This window comes from Coloeus monedula (genome assembly GCF_965178545.1).
Source record: "Coloeus monedula genome assembly, chromosome: 1".
In the NCBI taxonomy this organism is placed as follows: domain Eukaryota; kingdom Metazoa; phylum Chordata; class Aves; order Passeriformes; family Corvidae; genus Coloeus; species Coloeus monedula.
Window position 1 is genome coordinate 31,455,637 of NC_138781.1, and position 21,900 is coordinate 31,477,536.

The window sequence follows — 21,900 nt, forward strand, 5'->3', positions numbered from 1 at the left end:
TTTGTTAAACCCTTTTATCTGCCATGATCACACTGAAACTAGATTTTAAGATCTTTTTTTCTTAGAAAGTTTACAAAGGTTAGAAGTCTTTCTTTGTAAACTTCTGTCTTAGAAGTTTACAAAGGCACACAGACACCCCTGTATTTTACTAGATAGGCTGTATTAATAAACTAAATCAAGTTTCAATAGATTCAAAAAACTAACCATACAGAAAAAATTGGGACAGTTATTTTTCAGTCAGTTTTCCGATGTGTCTGGAAAATGGCACATAGACACATACTGTTGGATTTTTTAGCAAGTGCATATTACAAAAAGGTGTTAATGTTTTGTTATGTGGTCAGTGGCATTTAAATTAAAGTACATGTTTTGCAGATTATATGTCGTAAGAAAGGAGTCTCAGATATTATTGCAGGAAATTAATTAGGCCATACTTATTATTTGTCTTACTTGGTTTACTGATTGCAATGATGAGGAATTAATGTTCCTTATTCCTTATCTCAATAGCTAGAAACACAGATTTCTCATTTTTTCATGTCAACTGTTTATTCTTATCAGAACAGCTCTGTCTCTTGCAATGGATATTAACTTGAAAGTTCATGTAATTTTCTCCCTATTTTTCTCCATGGTGGTCTTAAAACCACTATTGTGCTGCAGATCAGCAACTTTTATTTTTCCTTGTCCTTTGACACTTTCACTGAATCTATCACTTTACTCTCTTTTTCTTATAATGCCTTTTATCTCTGCTGTGTTTGATACCCAGCTGAAGATGGGAGGGCTGTTTGTGTGCCAAGAACAATTACATTCCTTTTATTTTTAGTCCTTCAACAGCTTTTCATTCTGAGTCTTTGCACTTTATGAATACTGTCTAGAAAGGGATCTGTGGCAAGGTCTACAACCCTGTGAATGTCAATACCTACCTGAAATCTTCATACTTTTTTCCCTCTCCTGCAGTATGTGGTAACATTTTCTATGGCCTCCAGCTCTGCTCTTTCAGACTGCAGAATATAAAGTGCAGTTGCTATCTTCTTATAAATGCAAAAATGTTTTATTGTGTCAGTGCTGAATGAGCTTGCTCTCATTTCACATCCAAGTAAAACTTGCTGTGTTTGTTTTTATAACAAAAAACTAAACAAAAACCTTTTGGATTTTGTCTTGTTCTTTTCTCTCTCCTTAGCAACTCCTCCCTTATTTATCACTACCAACCTCTCCCACCCTTAATCAGTTTTCCCTACATTCCAGCACCTTCCTGGGCTGCTTTTCAACTTACTGTGTATATCATACCTATGTCTCTCCCTTTCATTTATGTTTTTTTTTTTCTCACATTGCCTTCATGGCAAAAATCAGCAGCAGCAGTTGATATGAAATAGAAATATAGGTCTGACCTTTGAAATTATTTAAATTGCCACTAACCTACACATTATCAGTTTAAGGCTGCAATTGTGCTGCACTAGGCTTGTTAATACTGATAATGGTATATGTGTTGTTGATACTAGTAATGTGCAAACTGTGATTAATTCCTTGGATCAGCCGTCGTTCTAAGTGACCTAATGAAAACTAGCTGTTTATATAATACAGGATCTTATCTTAGCAAAATAAACATTTTAAAAAAAAGGTATTTTAGTACATATTTCCCTAATACAGCTGTTCACTATGAGAAGTTTGTCTCATTACCTAAAAAACAAGATGGTTTGCATTATTACTGCAGATTGGAAAGAAGTAATCTGAGAGACAGTGCGTGTAGCCAAAACTTTGGATGAAAACCAAACTTTTCATCAGTTTTGATATGGTACATGCTATGACAATGGACCAATCAACCAATCAATGTAGCCTTTTTTTTGTATGCAGAAATCAAATTTCTTTTGTTCCCTGTATATTTTCTAATATGGCACTCTGAACATGCCACAAAGCAGTGTTGTTAAACAGCACTACTACTGAGCTGCGCACTTTGTGCCCTCCATATAACTCTTAGCAGGTGACTTCTGTCTTGTTTAGAGGTGCACTGGTCTGCAAGAGACTTGTGCTCAGTGTGCTGAAAGGATACACTAATGCTGGCATTCAAGTTGAGCTGACCAAGTCCCTTGAAAAGACTTTTCTTTTCAGTACCAACTGCCAAAGTTTCATAGGAAAGAGTAGTAACTTAAGCAATAATCTATAAAACAAAGATGTGAAAAGGATATAAAGGACTTTGCTGGTAGACTTGTAAGTAGGCACAATTTTTGCAATTGTTAGTGCAGAATGATGTGTCTTCAATCTGTCACACGTAGTGTTGGATACATTTCTATTTGCTTCTGGAAAAGAAGATCTTCCTCTTCTGGGAAACTATTCATTGCAAAAATGAATATGCAGAGGGGGAACATTTATAGAAGGTGAGAAAATACTTTGGGTTTCATGAGGAGTGAATAATGAATAATTCAGTCAAGTGTAAATGACTTAAAGGGAAAATGTCTGTGAAAAGATAAGCTACCTAGTAAATTTTTTCTGTTAGGCAATAAATCAGCAAGATACATGCCAAAGATAAACTTTCACTTCAGACTTATTCTAAATCTTAAAAATTTGGCCTTGTGAATTGTGAATGGAGTTTATTCAATCTGTGCATATAGTTCTAGACTGTAGCTAAAAGAAAATTGTATTCCCTCACCACCATTTCTTTGTTCTGTTTTACTTCTGTTTGAATACATTGTCATCACTCTTAATCTGGAGAAGTAATTTTTCAAATCGTGGTTTAAAATTAGGTATTTTACAATTTCGCATATCATCATAAATCATGAATGTTTGGGTTTGTATTTCATTGCAGCGGAAAACAGATGTGCCACTTCAAATGCAGTAACATGCACAAAGTGTCTTGCTTTGGGTCCAGAGTGTGGATGGTGTGCTCAAGAGGTATGGCATTTTGCTTAATTACATTTGACTTTATATTTTAGCTGCTTCTGATCTTTATAAAGATAAAGACTTTTAAACTGAGAAAATTATAGTGAGAAATAGCAAGAAAATCTTTAAATGATCCCTAGAGACAGAACCTGAGAAATCATGTGAAATTTATTTTGTTTCCAAAGGAGAAAATGCAATCTTTTATTTGGAAAATTGCAGTAATTTTAAATAAAGTGAGACCTTTTTAATGCATTCCATCTGCTTTGTAGACAGCTTTGGCAGACTTTCAGTAGCTTTGAGAGTTTAACAGTTTTTGGCTTCAAGAGCAAAATTACTTATCAGTACTTTATATTAAGTCCTCATCATATATGAAAACAAGTCTATACATATACGTCTACTGAATTTAGTAAAAGGTTGTACTAACAGTGGAGGTGACTTTGACTTCACCATATACAATGATCCTATCACAAATGGAAAAAATAATGTTTTTCTCATTTTGACACTTGAAACTATCGGTTTTGAGACTTAGCACAGAAGGTAGATCTTAGGTTGCAAGAATTATCCTGAAATTATTGTTACTTTGCAAAGTATTTGTAAGGATATGGGAATTTCTGGTTTTGTTTGACAGAAAAAAAAATAACCCTGTTGGTAGCATGATTTTGAGTAATCACTTCAGAGGAACAAGCTTTTGAAGAATATCGCTGACAATCGCAAGCTCATATGCCCTGTAAGGTCATGTGGAAATTACCCGTAGTAGCTTTCAGGTTAGCAGAGAAGGTAGATAAGTTCCTGGGGTGCGTCTGGCTGAGATAAGGAGTGTAAGGCACTGGCAATATCTGAGATATTATGTCTTGGAATTATTAACTTAGTCTGCCAAAGGCACAAGGCTAAGTAATGCAAGAATGGGTAGAGGCATGCAGGGCTTGTTTTCCCAGAGGAAGCTTAGGGCATGAGTAGATGGCACAATGGATTACAGTGTGGAGGGGTTCATTATTTTGGCCTCATGTCCTGTGGTACAAAGGACAAGGCTTTATCCTCCTCCATCTGCATTTATCACAGAACAGCATTTGCTAACTTTCCAGTGCTGTGGATCTGCAGTACGTCCCCTTCTAACTAGGCACGTGGACTTGGCCAGTTTCACTTCTGCTCTGCTTCTCTTGCCTTACTTCTCAAATCAATGCTGAGAGCTGTTCATGGAAGCCAGGGCTTTGTCAAACCCTCTTAAACAGCTGGTTCACCTGCACACCATTCATGGTTATGGAACAGCAAAACCCTTATTATTGCAGGTGGAAATACTGCAGTGCAGCTTAGCCTGCCTGCTTCATCAGAGCAATATTTTTAATGAGATAATTAGCCATGAGGAACTTTTGAGATGCTTTGAATTTATTCCCACACACAGTGGACTTCAGAAAACACTACAAATCTATTAGTCATTACCGGTAATGACAGTAAATTTAATAATAATACATTTTAAAGTCTAGCTTTTTGATATGCATATACTAAAAAGGATATATAAATAGCAGTAACTTAAGAAGTAGTCTCTGTTGTCTTCAATAAAGAAGGTTATGGAAAAAATGTCAGAGGTAGACTACAAAAATGAGTTTGAATTTGAAAAACAAGACACATGACTGTCAAATTTCCTTCTTCAGGGGCTTCCTCTAGTCTTTACAAGGTCTGGATGACTATTATATAGCATACAATTGACTGTATGCACTTTTAGATTGTTTATTTTCCCCATTTGCCTCTGAAAGATCAGAAATTGTCCTTTGTTTGGTTGGTCTCCAGCTTTGGCTCAGAGGATAGTTTGAAAGACTACAAAGGATCTTGTCTTTTTTTTGGTTTTTTTTATGTTCAGAATTGTATTAATCATCACATTAGTGGTCAGGAAGGAATTTTGTATTGGATCATTTTGGCACAATTTTTGGCAAGTTTGCTCTTTTGATGCAGCAAAGGATGGGCTGCTTCTGACATCATCCTTCTACTAATCACTTTCCTGTTGCTACAAGGGCTTTTTTATGTTGGTGGCATCTTAAACTGTCCACTCCCGTAATAATACATGATTTCCTCTTTCCGGGAATTGAAATTACATAGTCCAGCAGGTCTTTGGATTTTGTGTAGTGTGATAGACAGATTCAGGTTGGCTAAATCTAAAGCTGACCTCTGTTGTTCCTATTAAATATTAGCCTGAGTAACATTACCAGTGGATTCTTCTGAAAACTAACCTGTTTTGATGTTGTGGGAATGACACTTTCTTGCTAAAATGAGCTCATAGCATGGCACAGAACTTTTTTTAGTGACATAGTGACAGTGTGTAATTTCCTTTTTCTCCAAAGCTGGCTTGTTCTGATTGTGCAAGATCCTATTTCTCATTAAAAAAAATTTTCTGTGTAGAAAAGGGTCGTTGTGGCAATTAGGTTTAACTTCTAATTTAAATATTGCATCATTGCCATTATTAAAAACATATGGCTTCATGAACTTGTTCTATGATTTATTCATTTATAGTAGCATATTTTATTGTTTCAAAGACTATTATTTTGGTTTTCTTCATCCTCTGAAGGTAGTACAGGTTTTTTTTCAGCTCAGATTGTTTTGTACTTTTTGTTTCTTATTAAACAGGATTTCATGGCTGGCACAACACAGAAGGGACGCTGTGACACTGTTTTCAACTTAATGAAAAGAGGCTGCCAATCAGATTTGGTTGAAAACCCCACAGTTCATGTCACAATACCTAGTGACCATGAAACAAATATACAAGTGACACCAGGAAAAGTTTCAGTCCAGCTGCGTCCAGGTTGGGTCGTCTCTAACACATTGATATTATAGTAAACTTAAAATAAAAACAATACTTCTAAGTACAGATATTTCGTGAAGAGGCATCTGGAATAATTATTTGGAAGAATGATGGTATAATATTGTATTGTAGGACTGTGATGGTGTTGCTCCCTTATTCAAGTGTCATCTTCAGCAAGATTTGTTTCTGTCAAACACAGATAAAGGTCAGAATAATGGAAGTAGTAAGTGGAAAGGGAATTCTAGGTAGTCTTTCCTGTTTTCTTATGTAGTTTCTTGATTCTTTAGCCACTTACACTAACAGTTTTGCCTTACCTTTCCTTCTGAAAGTAGAGTTATAATTACTGAATTCATGATTTGATAAACTTCTTGATTATTTCTTTACTTTCAAGTGCATTGACTAGACAACTACAAAAATACCAAAACCATTAGGTAAGAAAGGACTGAATTCCTAGAGAAGACTTAAGTATTCACTGCCTGAATTTTTTTTATAGCTAGTATATCTCCATTTGCCCTCAGCTGAAGTCTAATTAAATCAGTGTTCATTCTCTATCTCTAAAAAAGCTGTAGCCAACAGCAGAAGTAAAGGTGATATAAAAGGATGCAGGGTTATCTTTCACTCAATAAAATTTAATTTCTTTCTTTCTTTTGCAAAGAATAATTGGAGAAAGAAATATGTGAGAGGGATCAATCTTTGGTAGGAAAACATTAAGTGTTTGGGAGAAGTATTTTGCTGATCTTCACTGGGGAAATGATAATTTTCTGTCAATTACTGGGGAAAAAGGAAGGATCTGCATGAGTGTAAATTACAAAGGAGCTCTCATTTTCACTCCTTACAATAATAAAACTGTCAAGGTAACATCAGCACTTCTCCTTTCCCCACTTTCCTTCCAAAGTGACTGATACTCTGCTTTGTACTGAGAAATGGTTTCAGGAACTGAGCTACCTCTAGCTCTGTCTGTAATAACATTTATTTCCAAAGGCATAGCAGATTCATAGAAAAAAAAAAATAGCTTTCTAAAATTCGGTTTCAGTAACCTTTTTTCTATTAAATAATGAAATTAAGTTTGGAGTTTCTTATGCCTTGCAGAAGTCCTTGCATCAGGGAGGCAGAAGTATAAAATTCCAAGGACTCCAGAAGAAAAACTTTTTATATGTAGATATCTTGCCCATATTTTCTGCCTCAGGAAAATGCATAAATATACCCCTGTAGTTTTTCCTCAAAACAGACTTTGGATACAGTATAATCATGCAGACAAAGATGGTTTTATTTTGATACTGGGTTTTTTGACACTGTTTACATATACTCAACATTTAGGATTTATGTGGGAAAAAATAAAAGCTGCAGTCAATATCTTGCTATATGCAAACTGGAGACCTGCAAGGATCGTTTACAAAAAGTAATTCAATTTACATTGGCAAAGAGAAAACATAAATTACAGCACACTGAAATTGCTTTCCTCGTGCAAGACCTAATACAGACAAATCCTGACATTTTCAGGTGGATTACGTTCAAAGAAACGGGAGATATTACTTTTGCATATTTAACTTTTCTGAGTCAGATCTTTGTACTGGATGTACCTTTTGATAGTTTTTATTGAAAACCTCTATAGTTCTTCTGTAGCATCTTCCTTCTTCCTGTCCTTTGCTGTATCTTCATTGCACAATACTGGATTAGATTCTCCACTCACCACATGAAGATCCTAAACTCATTTCTGCTGTGAGCTCACACTTCAGGTGACATAAAATGATGACTAATTTGAAACCATGCATTACTGTACCTACTCTGTCTGTACTCATCACTTAACTCCTTTTGCTGACATTACAGAATATTAGGGAAGCAAAAGTGTGAGGACTAGTTTTAGCAGTTTCCAAAGCATTAATATTTTTATTACATATGAAAATGTGTTGTGGTTCTGCAGGAGAGACAGACATCTGTCATTCTGAAATAAGAGTTCTATTTTGTATATGCCAAAACATGGATTTTTTTTTTTTTTTTCGATTAAAACTTTTTTTGAAAAAAAAAATATTTTCATCCTACAGAGTTTTCTCATCCAATCTTTGGAAGCAATTTGGGATAGACTTGTATCATTATTTATGTGAGTTTTTTTCAGGCTGCACTGTCCTTGTGCATATGTAGTTTTAGATTCTGTCATATGACAAACTATTTGCAGGATACATTTACATATTTTGAAGTGTCAACCTTGAAGTGACTGACCCCAATTTGTATGCAGATCTGTGTCCTTTGTGAGCCACAACTGCTTTTTGTTATAATGCCAAAGGGATTGCATAACCATGAATTTAAAACAAAATGGGGAGAAGTCAGATTTTTACAATAAATTGCACAGTGCTCCTGCAAGAAGAAAAAAACAAGATGTTGTACAAAATGTCCCTTTATGGCTTATTTTTGAATGATTCTTCAAGGTTTCATTTACTCTTGGGAGATTTTCTTGTTTGTTTGTTTTTCTCTTTGCTGACACAACTTTGTGCTGAGATTGCTACAAAAATAAATGTATTTTTAAGCATGTCCATTCAAAAATAGTAAATAAACTTACTTGTTTCTTTTTTTAATCAGGAAGTGAAGCAAACTTTATGTTAAAAGTTCGTCCTTTAGAGAAATACCCTGTGGATCTTTATTATTTAGTTGATGTCTCAGCTTCTATGCACAACAATATAGAAAAGTTAAATTCCGTTGGATTTGCTTTATCTAAAAAGATGGAGAATATTTCTCTTGATTTTCGACTTGGATTTGGATCCTATGTGGATAAAACTGTGTCACCCTATATTAGCATTCATCCAGGTAGAATCCATAACCAGTGCAGGTATGTAGTCTTTTTATATTTACTGTAGCACTGAGACGTGTATTTAATGACACGAGTATCCATTATACATATTTATTTTTAAATTCTTCTGAATTTGTCTTTGTTTCCTTATACCGTGGTTCTTTGACAAAGTTCCTAAGGAAATGATGAAAATTGTTTTACAATGATTACTTCTGAAACACCTGGTGAGTGATTTCAGGAAAACTTTCTGTATCAGAAAAAATGTGCTGTATTTTCTTTAGGAGAACAAGCCAATATCCATGCTGTTTTGGAATATTTGGTTATGTTTTGTATTTATTTTTAAAGTCAACTGTTGTGGTTTTGGTTATTTTGGATATGCTACCTAGATTCATCACAAAGTTTTGTACTTTCTGACGCATGTTCTTTCTAGTATGGTCATGTATTCATTAACTCTTCCCTTAAAACTCTACTTTTGTCAACATTATGTGGTCCCTTTCAGCTCATTTAATGAACAAAAGCAATCCTCTGATCAGCTTCTACAGTTCTAATGTGAATGAAATCCTCTTTTAAATAGAAAAGATGTTCTGGCCTGCATTTCCTTTTTCATACCATGCCTTGTATACCTTGTGTTCAACATACATAAAGTGAGGGATCATTTCCAAAACGCCCTGGGGAGCAAGATTACTCTCAACAGATTCAGAGCTGTATGATAGTAGTTGGAAAAGTGAATATAAATTCTTCATACTTTCTTGCTTGCCTTTCCTGGGAAGACATGATCCAGAGTTCTGTGAAGTCCCTAAGTAACTTTTGTGATTTCAGTGGGTTTTGAATTGGTTCCTAGTAGTGGAATTCATTCTACAGGTGTGACTATCTGTGGATAAAGCAGTCATCTAGACCATCTATATAGAGTGAGTGGATATTGATTAGCATTTCTAGGTCATGATGCATTTTGACTAAAAGTAGACATCTGCAGAGGTATTAATCCTTTCAATGCCAGTTTCTCTTGTTTGACTGCACCTTGATTTGGGGGAGGGCAGGTTCCAGTCTGGATGTAGTAGAAATTAAGGGAATTGAAACCTGCTCAGCATCTCTGAAATGGATGAACACTTCAACTTGTGCCATAAGTCATGGCTGTGAGTGGGTCTCCCAGATAAATGACCTTTATAAGTGGTGTTTCACTAGCTTACCTATGACAAGCATCAGACTTTCTCCCTTATGCATAATTTGAAAAGGTATTTTTTACTGTGATGTTACTGAAAATGGATTTTCTCATCTCTTTGATGAGGTAGCTGTTATAAATATCAATATTAATTTTATGTACATTTATGTAACACTAGTGGATATAGGAACTTCTATTTTATTATAGCTTGAGCCAGTAGCCTGTGCAGCAACCTATTAAAGGATCTTAATGTTGCAGCGTGATAGTCCTTTCTCAGGGACAATGAAAAGCAAAGCTGTATCACCCTGTAGATATTCCAAAAGGGTTTATATACTCCCTGAGATCATACCATCCCTCTTGTTGCATTTTTGTTCTGTATGAAACACTACATATATACTGTCAGTATATTAACTGTTATTATATACACAATTCCATAAAATACAAAATAATATACATTTTTAGTAGTTAATTATAACTACTTCCCACTGAAATTAATTTCACATAGAATTGCTCTTTTTTTCTGTTTCTTTTCCTGTGCTACCTACTTTATTGGTATCAGGATTTTATGGGTTAATGAGGATGCAATATTTTTATCTCCTTCAAATGAAAAATAAGGCTTTTGATTTGTTTTGGTTTTTACAGTGATTACAATTTAGATTGTATGCCTCCTCATGGTTATATTCATGTGCTATCCCTGACTGACAATATAGCAGAATTCAGAAATGCAGTGAATAAACAAAAAATTTCTGGGAATATTGATACACCTGAAGGGGGTTTTGATGCAATGCTTCAAGCAGCTGTGTGCCAGGTAAGGAAGGAGCTTATTTACAAAAGTCTAAAGAAATAGTAATTCAGGCACTGTATATATTTATATATATATATAGATAAATGTGTATAAATATATATAGGTACAATGGTGCTCAGTGTTCTTGAATTCAAAATGCCAGTTCTATGCCTGATAATACTAAGATTTTTTTTCCTCCTTTTCCATTATTTCCCCCTTAACTGTACATTTGCAATTGAAACTGTAAAAGGAGAGCATGAGGGAATATGTTTCAGTGTTGGTTAATGATCTTCAAATTCTGTCTTTAACCAGCCTAACCAACATAGGATAGATGATGAAAGCAACTGCTTCTTGTTTGAATGGAAACATGTATTAATTTCAGTCAATTACATAACTAGTTTCAAAAATCATTAAAACACTGCTTGTGTTCCTCAGTGAAGACATACAAATTTGACATTTCTTCTCCTTTAGGACTTGAAAATTGAATGATAAGTTTCACATATCTGCTTGTGTTGATAAGGAAAACAGAAGAACTTCAATGTTATCAACTTTTAAAGATTTCGTATTTTAAAGCAGTACAAATCAACTAAAATTTAACTTTTTTATATTGATAAAATTTCGTCATAGTCTCTCCCATGCAGAACAGGATGAAGAAGATCTGTATCAGTAGGTCTCAAGCTAGAAGCATATTAGATAAAGAGAGTTTGTTTTGCTCTAGAGAGCTGTTTTGGTTGTTGTTTTTATTCTTACACATATTAATGCAATAAAAATTTTGAAATTCGGTTGATTCATGGGTTTGGTAATGCTCTATAAAATACTCAACTCTTGTTCAAATCACAGGCTTGCTGTGTTTCTTATCTGTTAGAATGATGTCAGGACAATGGTTTTATCTTGTCCATCTTCACATTATTTTTCTGAGCAGTACAATAAGTCAAGGACAAACAGTAATCCAAACTATGCTAAAAATGAATAGTTTGGTCCAATTTTATTTTCAAATTTTGATGAACAGGTAAGTAAAAACCACTCTTCATAAACACTGTGGTTGAAGCTGTTACAAAAAATTATTCTGGAACTTTGGAAAAATTCCTAAAAATTCAGTGTTTCTCACTGGACACATTCCACACTTATGACATGTGAGTTCTAGAATAATATATGCTTCCAAGAACAATAGAATGGAAACATTCATGAGAATGTGGAGGCTTTCCTTCTAACTGAATTGTGAACTAAAATGGATGGGAAAAATGTGCAATTCATAATGACCGTCATGAACTACAAATTATATTAATGTGCACTAAATTTGCATACAATAGACCTTTATAACTTGCTCCATCTTGCTTTAACCAATACATCACAGTTGCAAGAGACAGCAGGTTAGAACATGGAGCTGCTTTAAAATTTTGATTGCTATGACATATGTAGGTAGGAATCATAGAACCACAGATCATCTTAATTCAGAAGGAACCCATAAAGATGATTGAGTCCAACTCCCTGCTCCTCACAGGATTACCTAAAACTAAACAACTCTCAAGGTGACAAAGTCAAATGATGGAGTCTTAGGAGAAGAGTTTTTTACAATGCTGGAGGAGAATTTGGAATTATTTAAGAAAAAACCTGTTTATAAATAAAACTTAAAATACTCCTTTTTTTAGAGGAATGCTGTCTAGGAGTGTCTGAGGGAGACTGATGCCTAAAGTGTAAGTTGGAAAAGACATGACACCCCTCTGTACTTGTTATCCTTTCTGGTATGAGATGTTTAATCCCCATTCAGAGCTAGCAGAGAATGAGCCTGAGAAGGGAGCAAAATCCCTCTCTGTGAAGAAAGGAAGACAGAGAGTAAGTCATGAAGCTTGGCTGAGTACATGGGGTGTACTGCAGGTACACGTTTCACATGTGAATGGTAGAGAAGAGACAGTGTCATAGGAAGGAGATGAAATGGAAGTAGTGAAAAAGAAAATGGAATAATCAAGAGAGGGAAAAAATGAAAAAGCATGTGATGTATTTCCTGTCTGCCTCAGAGGTTTGATTATAATCAGGGAGATAAATGTTTTGAAAATGCAAATTGGCATCTAAAAAAATATAGACGTAAGCTTACCTTGCTGCATCCTTCACATCACTGAGTTCCTAAAAGACATTCAGTTCACCCTTGAGGCTGCCACTTTGCCATCAGTCCCTTAAGATGGTGGATAAATGTAGCATTTTGCTGCATAATAAAGAATTTCTCAATTTGCAATTGCATGAAGACCTTCAAACTTTAGTTTATTGATTTGTGATCACATACTAAAGTACTTTCCAGAAAATTGTGTAGGAAAAGGAAATTGTAGAGTGATAATAATATAAAGTAAATAAATACAAAGTAAATGTAGAACAGGATGACAAGTATCAATATGGACGAATGCATATTTACTGGTTGTAATGCTTTCTTGGATCCCAGAGAATTTTATAAACTATATGCTTTACATTTTTACATAATAGTGACACACACAGTGTGGCAGTTGTTATCAAGCCTACTGTATAAAGCATAACTGGTATGTATATTGGGACATTTTTCTTCAAAAAGCAAAGAAAGTGGAAAGTGGGGAAAAAAAAAAGAAATTGGTAGTTTTCAGATGTAGGACATTATATCTATTTCCACACAAAATGCTTTAAATAGCCTGGTTTAAACTCAGTGGTTCCGAGCAGTGTAATATCTGAAAGTGGTCTTTCATGTTAATTTTTCATTTTGTTATTGAAGGTTTTAGAAAATAGGTAGGTACTGCTTTCTTATGCCTAATTTTGTTCTCTATTTAGAGCCACATTGGATGGCGTAAAGAAGCAAAGCGACTGCTTCTTGTGATGACAGATCAAACTTCCCATCTGGCCCTTGACAGTAAATTAGCAGGAATTGTAATTCCCCATGATGGAAACTGTCACTTGAAAGATAATGTGTACGTCAAAGCTACGAGTATGGTAAGGTATATGTCATAGATTTTGCCTTCAGAGAGGCAGTGCAAAACTGTGTAAAGAAGGTTTTTAGACTGCTGTCAAAGCATTGCTTTTATTTCAGTTATTAGAGTGGTATTTTTCTAGGTAGGCAAGTTGTGAAATGAAGAATTGGTCACCTGGCATATTGGCATTCTTTTTGTGTGGAATAAAGTATTTTGGAGTCTGAAAAAAACAGTACACAGCCAAGGAGGATATGTTACTGGTTTTGGTTTGGATTTTTATTAGCATCTCATAAAAATTTTGTATAAAATACAAGTAAGAAGTGTGTGGTGTGATATTTTGCACAAGTAGAAGCTGGTAGTATGTCAGAGTCGTACAATCATGCTCATAAGACAAAGCTAGCAGCTGTGGTTTATGGTCAGAAGATGCACAGGTGCATTGGTTGAAAAGGCTTGGTAAGAGTAAACCAGAGGGTGTACAATAGCAATGAACTATCTCAGCTGGATGGATTAGCATTAAATGCATTCAGATTTCACAGTAGAAAGCCAATGTGTGGTAGTACAGGCCTCTGAAAAAAAGTTGCATCCAATCTGCTGTAGCAAAATAAGACACCTTCATCACATATTTTTAGATTTCAAAATATTTTCTTCAGGAATGTAAAAAGTAGTCATAAGTGACTGAAGAAAGGAATTTTTGCCTAAGAATTGTAGGTTTCAACTGCTTTAGGAATTTTCTTAAATAAATATGAATTGCTTGTTTAAGAAACATGAATCACTGCTTAATTGCAGTGTAATCCCCAGAAAGCAGAAATATGAGCTGTGGTACAATCAGAGCACGTTGAAGTTTTGTTCTCGGTGCTGGCTGCACTTAGTTAACGTGTACAGCCTGTGTTCAGCCAGAACCAGCAATTTGCAAGGGAAATCAGTGAGGGCTGTGTGTAAGTGAGGTTAAACCTGAATTTAATCCCAGCAACTGGTGTTTACAAGGATGGTAGAGCAGCTAGAGGCCGCTGGCTGTTGTGTGATCATGAAATACGGGAGGTTTCTGGGAAGCGGTGAGTGTTTGGGACCTTGCTGAGCGGAGGAGGGAGATGAGTGTGTGCTAACAAGAAGGTTATTTAGATTTCCGATTATCTGACGTTCTTGCATTCATATACTCCCTCTTTCACTTCTTGGATATTTCCTCACAGATGTCTGAATATTTTTTTTACACTCTAATCAGTCTATTCAGCTTATTTTACTTAGAGCAAATAATCCTGAAACTTTTCTTTCCCAAAGCAGAACACACTCTCTTTTTATTTTCTTTTAGTTTTCCTAGCTGCAGTGCTATAAATCAGAGGATGTTTGCTCTGCTTATTAAATAATTGCTAAAGGCACAAATCTTCTTCTAGTGTTCAGGATTCCTTTGATAATAACGATATTGTCTGTGTCAGAAAAAAAAAAAAAAAACACATTATATTTATTTTCTGTCCAGCTTTGGGAATTAATTTCTGTTGAAACTGGAGAAACTCACCAATGGAAAATACAGACAAAATTAATGAATCTCTTTCTAAGCAGCCAGGATAGACTGATGGCTGACTGAAAAAAGGTGTTTTAACTGATATTCTGCATCCTGGTTTGAAAGATCATAATTTTACTGTCCCATATGGAAAAAGAAATCTCCATGATTACTACTATTGATGTATTTTATGAAATGAGGTTTTTTTATCCACCCAAATGAAATTACTTTGAAAGATGCTTAGATCTATGGTGGCGCATCTAGATCCGTATGGTTTTTTTAAATATGGGCTAATTTTTGCATGCCCACATGTTAACAGTAGCCACTTAGTTACATGCACTTAGTACTAGAAAAGGGTTAGCAAGGGAATCTTTCTTAGCATTGCGTTTTCTGGAGTAGATTTGATGACAACACAATAGTGTCTGTAAGGGAAAGTGTGCTGGTTTCCTGCTTTTTTCTTCTCATCCATGTTATATGTGATTATTTTATTCATAGATATCCATAAAGAAACTTCAAATGAACAAGTGAAATCAGGGGCTGGGAAGACTATTTGATATTTAAATGAAATATCATCAAAGTCTGTCAGTCTTTTAGAAAACATAATGTGAAACATATTTTTGGGGTTTTTTCTTAGTCATACAATTTTGTTGGGCTGTACTAAATTAAAGAGACCTCTGTAATCACATTGTTTTCCTGCTTTGATTCTTAGCTTTTGGGTAGTCATGAGAAGATTGCATTTTGGCATATTTTTATTTCTTACTTGTGCCAGTTAAGAGGACTTTGCTTTATTTATTTGAATAAGCTTGGCCTTTACATCAGAAATGTTTCCACTTAGACATTTTTCTGAATGTTTCTTTCTAACTTTTGCTAAGCAGTCACACGAAGGTCAGCAAAAAAAAATGCATGACAGGAAAGAAATCTAGTCCATTTTAATTAGATCTGTGTTTGGTTAACTCCCTTTCTGCAATACTTAACATTTGTATTAGTTATCTTCTCTGCTTAACACAGTAGGTTAAAATAATAAAATGAATTATGTAATTGAAACAAGAAAGATGATCTAAAATTAAAGTGCATTTGTCTGAGCAGTAGTGGGAAGAGATAAGATAAGAAGACATAAAGTACAGCAAGGTTTTCACAGCAAGCAAAGTGAGGGTCCATGAGTTACCATTGGTACCTTATGTCATCTCTTTACATGCTTAAAATCAAAAAGCTGGTGTGGGTCTGTTGATGCTTTGGGCTTTGTTTTTTGTTTTTTTTTTTTAACTCAATTCTAATAAAAAGAAACAAGAAGCTGGACACTCTAGTGAGTTATTGATGATAGATACATGGAAGTTCAGCCTTGCTTGTGAGCAGAGGTAGTCTGGGGATCCTGCCCCTGCAGCCCTAGCATGTCTATGGGCATCATCTCTTGACATCAGTAAGCTCCATCTGAATAAGTTTTTGTTTCCTGAAGGCTTGGGAAGCTATTTCTGATACTCCTGATTAGAGAGTTCAGCTAGTAGCTGCAGAGTTGTTGAGGGGCCACTCTGCTGGAATTCAGAGACAGGTCTAGTACCATGTGCTAAGCAGGAAGACTGACTTATTTTGCCACCATCTCATGATCCCTTGATACTGCCCCTATCATTCACACATTTATGGTGCAGGAGGTGTTTGCAAAACATCTGGATTCACTTGTGTCCTGGGACCACTTGGTGTGTCTGTGATCTGCCAGCCAATTATACGTGGCCTGTAGGGTTGTGCAGCACAATGGAGGCCCCACCAATGTGCTCTGTGTCATGGAGAAGGAAGGAAGGCTTAGCACTTTGTTGTAGGCTGCTGAAAATGCCAACAAAGCCACCACTGCTGCAGTTCACTCATGACTCCTGTGTGATAGAAATGCCTGCTCTCTCTCCAGTGAGCATGGCACTCTCTCTCCAGTGTGCATGGCACTCTCTCCAGCTGGAGCTGTAAGAAGGACAGTTTAATACTGTGTTATCTGCCTGTCATCAGTTATCTTAAGGAATATAATCTTTTACCAAAGCGTTGAAACTTTGAGAGAGCCGTGTACCCTCTAGAGGCTAATATCAAACTGCACCAAGAAACTCCTTTGTTCTTTCTGTGCAAGGCTCTTTATAATGGTGCAATATGATGGAAAATGGATTTTGCTCCCTTGCATAACTTTGTCTCAGTTCTCTTGCTATTCAGATTACTGCTAGCAGAGTTGTTGACTTGCAGAGTGCCTTGAGTAACAAGGGACAATCCGAGGAGAAAAGAATTGTTCAGGGTAAAAGACTGTGTTTGTGCAAGAGAGATAATATGGGGCAGATGGTGAAAAATACCAGGAAAAAAAGACAACAAAAGTTTGTGGGGGATAAAGGTTGAAATACCTGACATAAGTGGAGGTGTCCAGATGAAATCTCTTTAAGTGGAATCACAAGCCAAGGCCCCAGTCACTTCTCTGTTTAATCTGGATTTTAAGCGTTGAATTTACTTCTTGAGAGCTATTCACTTATGGAGGGTTAATGAGCACTGATTTTCAGATACAGATTGGTTTAGAGTACTGGAGCTGAAGGGATCTCACATAACTCAGGTGTACAAAGCCCATTGGGACCACACCGACACCCTTGAAGTTCCCCAGATCTTGGATGAAGAGATAGCAACACACCTCTTGTTCTCAAATCCGTGTCAGATCTCTCAATGAGAAGTGTAGAAGGACAGGTCATTGGCACAGGACATGCTGTCATAGGTACTTCAGCAAATACAACGATGCATTACTGAGGAGGGCTGTGAAACTCATGCCACCTTCTTCAAGCACGGGTGTGATTAAGAAAATGTAGCAGGTTGTCGTGGTGAGGACTGGAGTCATCAGTCTTTAGGTGGGTCTTGAGCACACAGAGGAGAAAGCTGTCAGTCATAAGTGAGATAAGTACAGAATACTGACATTGCCAGGACCTGATCCAATGGCTGTATTTGATGCCAAAATACATGTCTGAGAATCAAACCTTTTTAATTACCCTCCTTGCTGTTCTCAAAAGCACACCTCATCTCAGTGCTTCATGCTGTATTTTCTCCCTGACTTTTGCACAAGAACCCACCTATTACTCCCTGTTCTTCTAGATGGACCAAGGACCACAACATATCCTTACTTCGTAAGCATTAGACTCAAACCAACAAAATAGTACTGTAGAGTTAGTCCTCCCTCCACTGTGCAGCAGATCTACATAGTTGGCAACAGATAAGCCTGGCTGATGCCCTGGTGATTTTTTTTTATTGTTTATTTGGATGACCCCACCCTGGTTTTGATGTAGGTCTTGCATTCTCTGTACATTTAGAAATGACGATTGGATTGGTTTTGGAAATCTATAATGTGTCGTATTTGAAATACAAGATTTTTCTCTACTAATCTGCAGTCTTCTCTTTTCTGTTGTATTTTACAGGAGCATCCATCTCTTGGGCAGCTCTCTGAAAAATTGATTGACAATAACATCAATGTTATTTTTGCCGTTCAAGGAAGCCAGTTTCATTGGTATAAAGTAGGTTAGAAACCTGATTTCTTTTTTTAATTTTGAAGGCACAATATTTATACTTAAAATTAAAACTGTGCATAAATGATTGTCTTTTTCATAGGATCTATTACCTCTCTTGCCTGGTACTGTTGCAAGACAAATAGAATCACAAGCAGCAAATCTCAATGATTTGGTGGTAGAAGCCTATCAGGTATGATGAGAGTGACAATGTTGTATGTAATATTTGTATATTTTTCATCTTTCATAGCCTGAAGTTGGAATTTCCAAGATCTCGTCTTCCATCTGAAGTCCAAAAGGATACATTCCCTACTTTTCCTAATGTCCAGGTGGAGAGGTGATACTATCTTATGATAGCTCTCAAAGTTCCAGTCTGTCAGGGTCTCAAATCCAAGAGCTACTGTTTTTTTAATTTCTAAGGGTGATTCTAAATATTCTGTTTGATTCTCTGCACCTGTTGCTATGTCACTTCAAAAGAGGGTTTATTTATTTGAATTTTGGCACCTCAGATCTGTAGTTGCAGACCAGACACCACTGTCCAGGCACCATATAAGTGCAGAGCAAAAACACAATGCAGTATCTGGAGAGTTTTGCAGCATAATTTTTAGAAACAAACAAGAGATGGGAATTTACAAGGAGGTAGTTTGAGGACAGTGGATTTCATGAGGAGCAGCATTTATACTGCAAAAAACAGTGTAATAACTTGGGGGTTTGAGGCATGGAAGTGAAGAAGAGTTTTGGTAGGTATTTGGGTGAGAACAATGGAAATGGCTTTGTGAACTCTTGCCTGGAGCACTCAATTGAACATAATTGTCTGGGAAAGAGAAAGTAATAGTATGGGAAATAGCATAAAGTCATTTTCCACACATGCTTGACACAGAATGGCAGTTTGAAAGTGAAATAGGCATCTTGTTAGTGAAGGAAAGAGGGAACAAACAGCTTTGATAATGAAGCCAAGAAATAGGCATTTGATGTACCAGAGCACGGGGAGGCCATAGAGCAGCATGAATGTGGTGGGTTGGACAGTTGGATGCTGCTAAGCTGTGCAGTTACACACAAACATTTAGGTTCAAAAAGCTGAAAACTTAGCTACAAAAGTGTATGCAAGGTATCCACAGGTATCACCTTTTTTTTGTAATTGGTTGGATTTGGGGGGCCGAAGCTATCCATTTTACTTCCTTAACCACAGAATTAGGCAGTTTGCTTACAGCAAATTTGCTATAATGAAGAGCCAGCCCCTGTGTCTGTTCGTAGTCCACGGAGTGCTTTTGCACACATTTTTCTCACTGTCATGTTGGAGACACTGGGCAGAAGTCAAAGACATTCAAAAGCAGAGGAGTTTAGGGGCCATCAAAGTGCAGAGAAGTTCTCACTGATATTTTACTTCTCTTATAAAGTCGAGAGATCTCATTTTGAATATGGAGATTTGCAGGAAGTTGCTGGCAAAAAATTTTGAAGATTGTAGTCCTTTTGTATGACACCTTTACACTGTTCATCCTAAACTGTAACACAGTTCTTACCCAGTGCAGGGCAAACATTCAAGGAGAAGAAATTAAAATTTATGAAACAATTATTTAGTTCAATACAAGTTTCAGTGGGACTTTCCTGGTCCAGTCACCCCCAGTTTGCTTTTGCTTTATTTTCATATTTTGGACACTGTCTTTCTTCCCATCCTAACCTTCACTGGATTTCACAGTTTGAGATTTTTATCATAGTTTTAGGGGCTTTCAATATATAAACACATGGTGAAAAGGTCTTGAATGTGTTGCCTTCTAGAAAAAAAGGACTTAGATAAGAAAATAAATTTAGTGTTGGTATTCAATGACAGTGGGCCTCTTGCAGTCTTGTTCCAGGCAGGGAAACCTTAGGCTTAGCTATGGAAAACCCTGGCTGAAAATCCCTGGCTAAAAAGCCAAAGATGAGTCACTAATTTTCAAAAAGTTACTAAGATAAACATGTGTTAAGATTCATGTAATTGCATTTCCATTTGTAGCAGTAAAAAGATCCCACTAAACTCATTTTTAATAGTAATATGACAGGAATTTTAAAAATCCCTTTGTGCAAATTTCAGCTCATAAGTTTGTACAGAGCTTTAATAAATTTTTAAATGGTCAAGAAGAAGTATTTCTTCCTTGAAGGAAGAAGGATTTTAGGGTATGTAGTAAATACAAGTTACAAAGTAGCTGGCTTTTTCATTATTTTTTATTGCAAAATGCCCTAATGGGATCAGCCAATTGTTGGCTTACATAGTCTTAGCTGACCCAGAAAAATCTGTAATAATAATCCCAGTAGCCTTTGGGTCACCCTAAGGTTTGTTCAGAGAAAATTTTCCAAGACAGATGCAAAATATCAGAAGTTTATAAAGTGTCAAGTCAATTAGGAAACTTTTCTACTGGATAACAGTGTTTTTATGTATGTTTACTGTTGTAACAGTACATTTTAGGTGTGTGGCTAAAAGGCAGCGTGGACTCAATGAGCAGTTTTTGTTGCACATGGTTGTTGGAATAGATTTTCAAATTGCGAAAAATGCAGTCTCTCAAAAGCATGTTAGCAAAGCTGAAAACATTTTCATCTGGAAAACCTAATCCTCTTTATCAGAATTACCAGTTCATTGGTTGTGTATATTTGGAATGTAATTGGGTCTTTACATGGGAAACAATGCTTTAATTCATTCCTTTATTCACACAGACAAGCTTTCTTCATTTTTAGTCAGACATAGTAGCTGTACTTAGTGTTAGTCACTAATGTACATTATATTTTGAGATGCAATGCTAGTAAAACTTGTTTTCTGGTTACAGAAACTAATCTCTGAAGTGAAAATTCAAGTGGATAACCAGATCCAAGGTCTTCATTTCAATATCACTGCAATCTGTCCTGATGGAAGTAAAAAAACTGGCATGGAAGGATGTAAAAATGTGGGATATAATAAAGAAGTATGTTGATAGTTCTCATTCTTCAAGGAACTGGAATACTTATTTTTCTGTTTGGTTGGGTTTCAATGGTGTGAAATCTTCTAGGGATTTACTTAAACTGAAGATGGATTTATGTGATTAATGATCACAGGCTCTCTATTATTCTCTGGATTTATTTTTCTTGAATCTTATTTTAATTCTCACTAATCCCATGGAACTAAGGCTCAAAGGTTTTCCTGAAAGCTAACGTCCATTAAAACTTTCCTTCTTTGTCCTCCACTGGGCACAACCACCACATCCATTGTGATGAAATCTGTACGTAAAGAGGTTGAAAGATAATCACCCAGTGGAAAAAAATCACTGCAATTTGTGTTCCTTGAGTCTGTACTAGGTGTCACCTTCCTCTCTTCTTGCTTTAGTAGTCTTCATGCCGAATCAGGTTTGTGGATAATTAGTTTATTTTATAAATCAAATTAATAAAATAATTTATTCCCATTTGAATTGGTGCTACCTACTGAATGAAACAGAGCCTCATGCATCATGAAAATGCAGGGGAAGATGTCTGTCTGATGTAAAGAACATGGCTTTCTTCCCAGAAAAACTTCTCTGTGCCTTGATATATTTAGTTAATTGCTTGGACTACCAAAGTAATTCTTTTAGCTTGCCAGGAAGCGGTCTGTGT

The 21,900-nt window shown here is 36.0% G+C and overlaps 1 protein-coding gene across 1 annotated transcript in view; it reads left to right on the top strand.

The window, feature by feature from the left end:
* Positions 1–21,900, top strand: part of ITGB8 (integrin subunit beta 8) — a gene marked incomplete at both ends in the record, with an annotated part of 41,515 nt that overhangs the window by 12,465 nt on the left and 7,150 nt on the right. The window contains 8 exons of the mRNA XM_082284799.1: positions 2,795–2,880; positions 5,485–5,659; positions 8,234–8,480; positions 10,243–10,408; positions 13,172–13,330; positions 18,220–18,315; positions 18,410–18,499; positions 21,105–21,239. Of these exons, the coding sequence (XP_082140925.1) occupies positions 2,795–2,880; positions 5,485–5,659; positions 8,234–8,480; positions 10,243–10,408; positions 13,172–13,330; positions 18,220–18,315; positions 18,410–18,499; positions 21,105–21,239 (1,154 nt within the window). The remainder of the gene's footprint in view (positions 1–2,794; positions 2,881–5,484; positions 5,660–8,233; positions 8,481–10,242; positions 10,409–13,171; positions 13,331–18,219; positions 18,316–18,409; positions 18,500–21,104; positions 21,240–21,900) is intronic.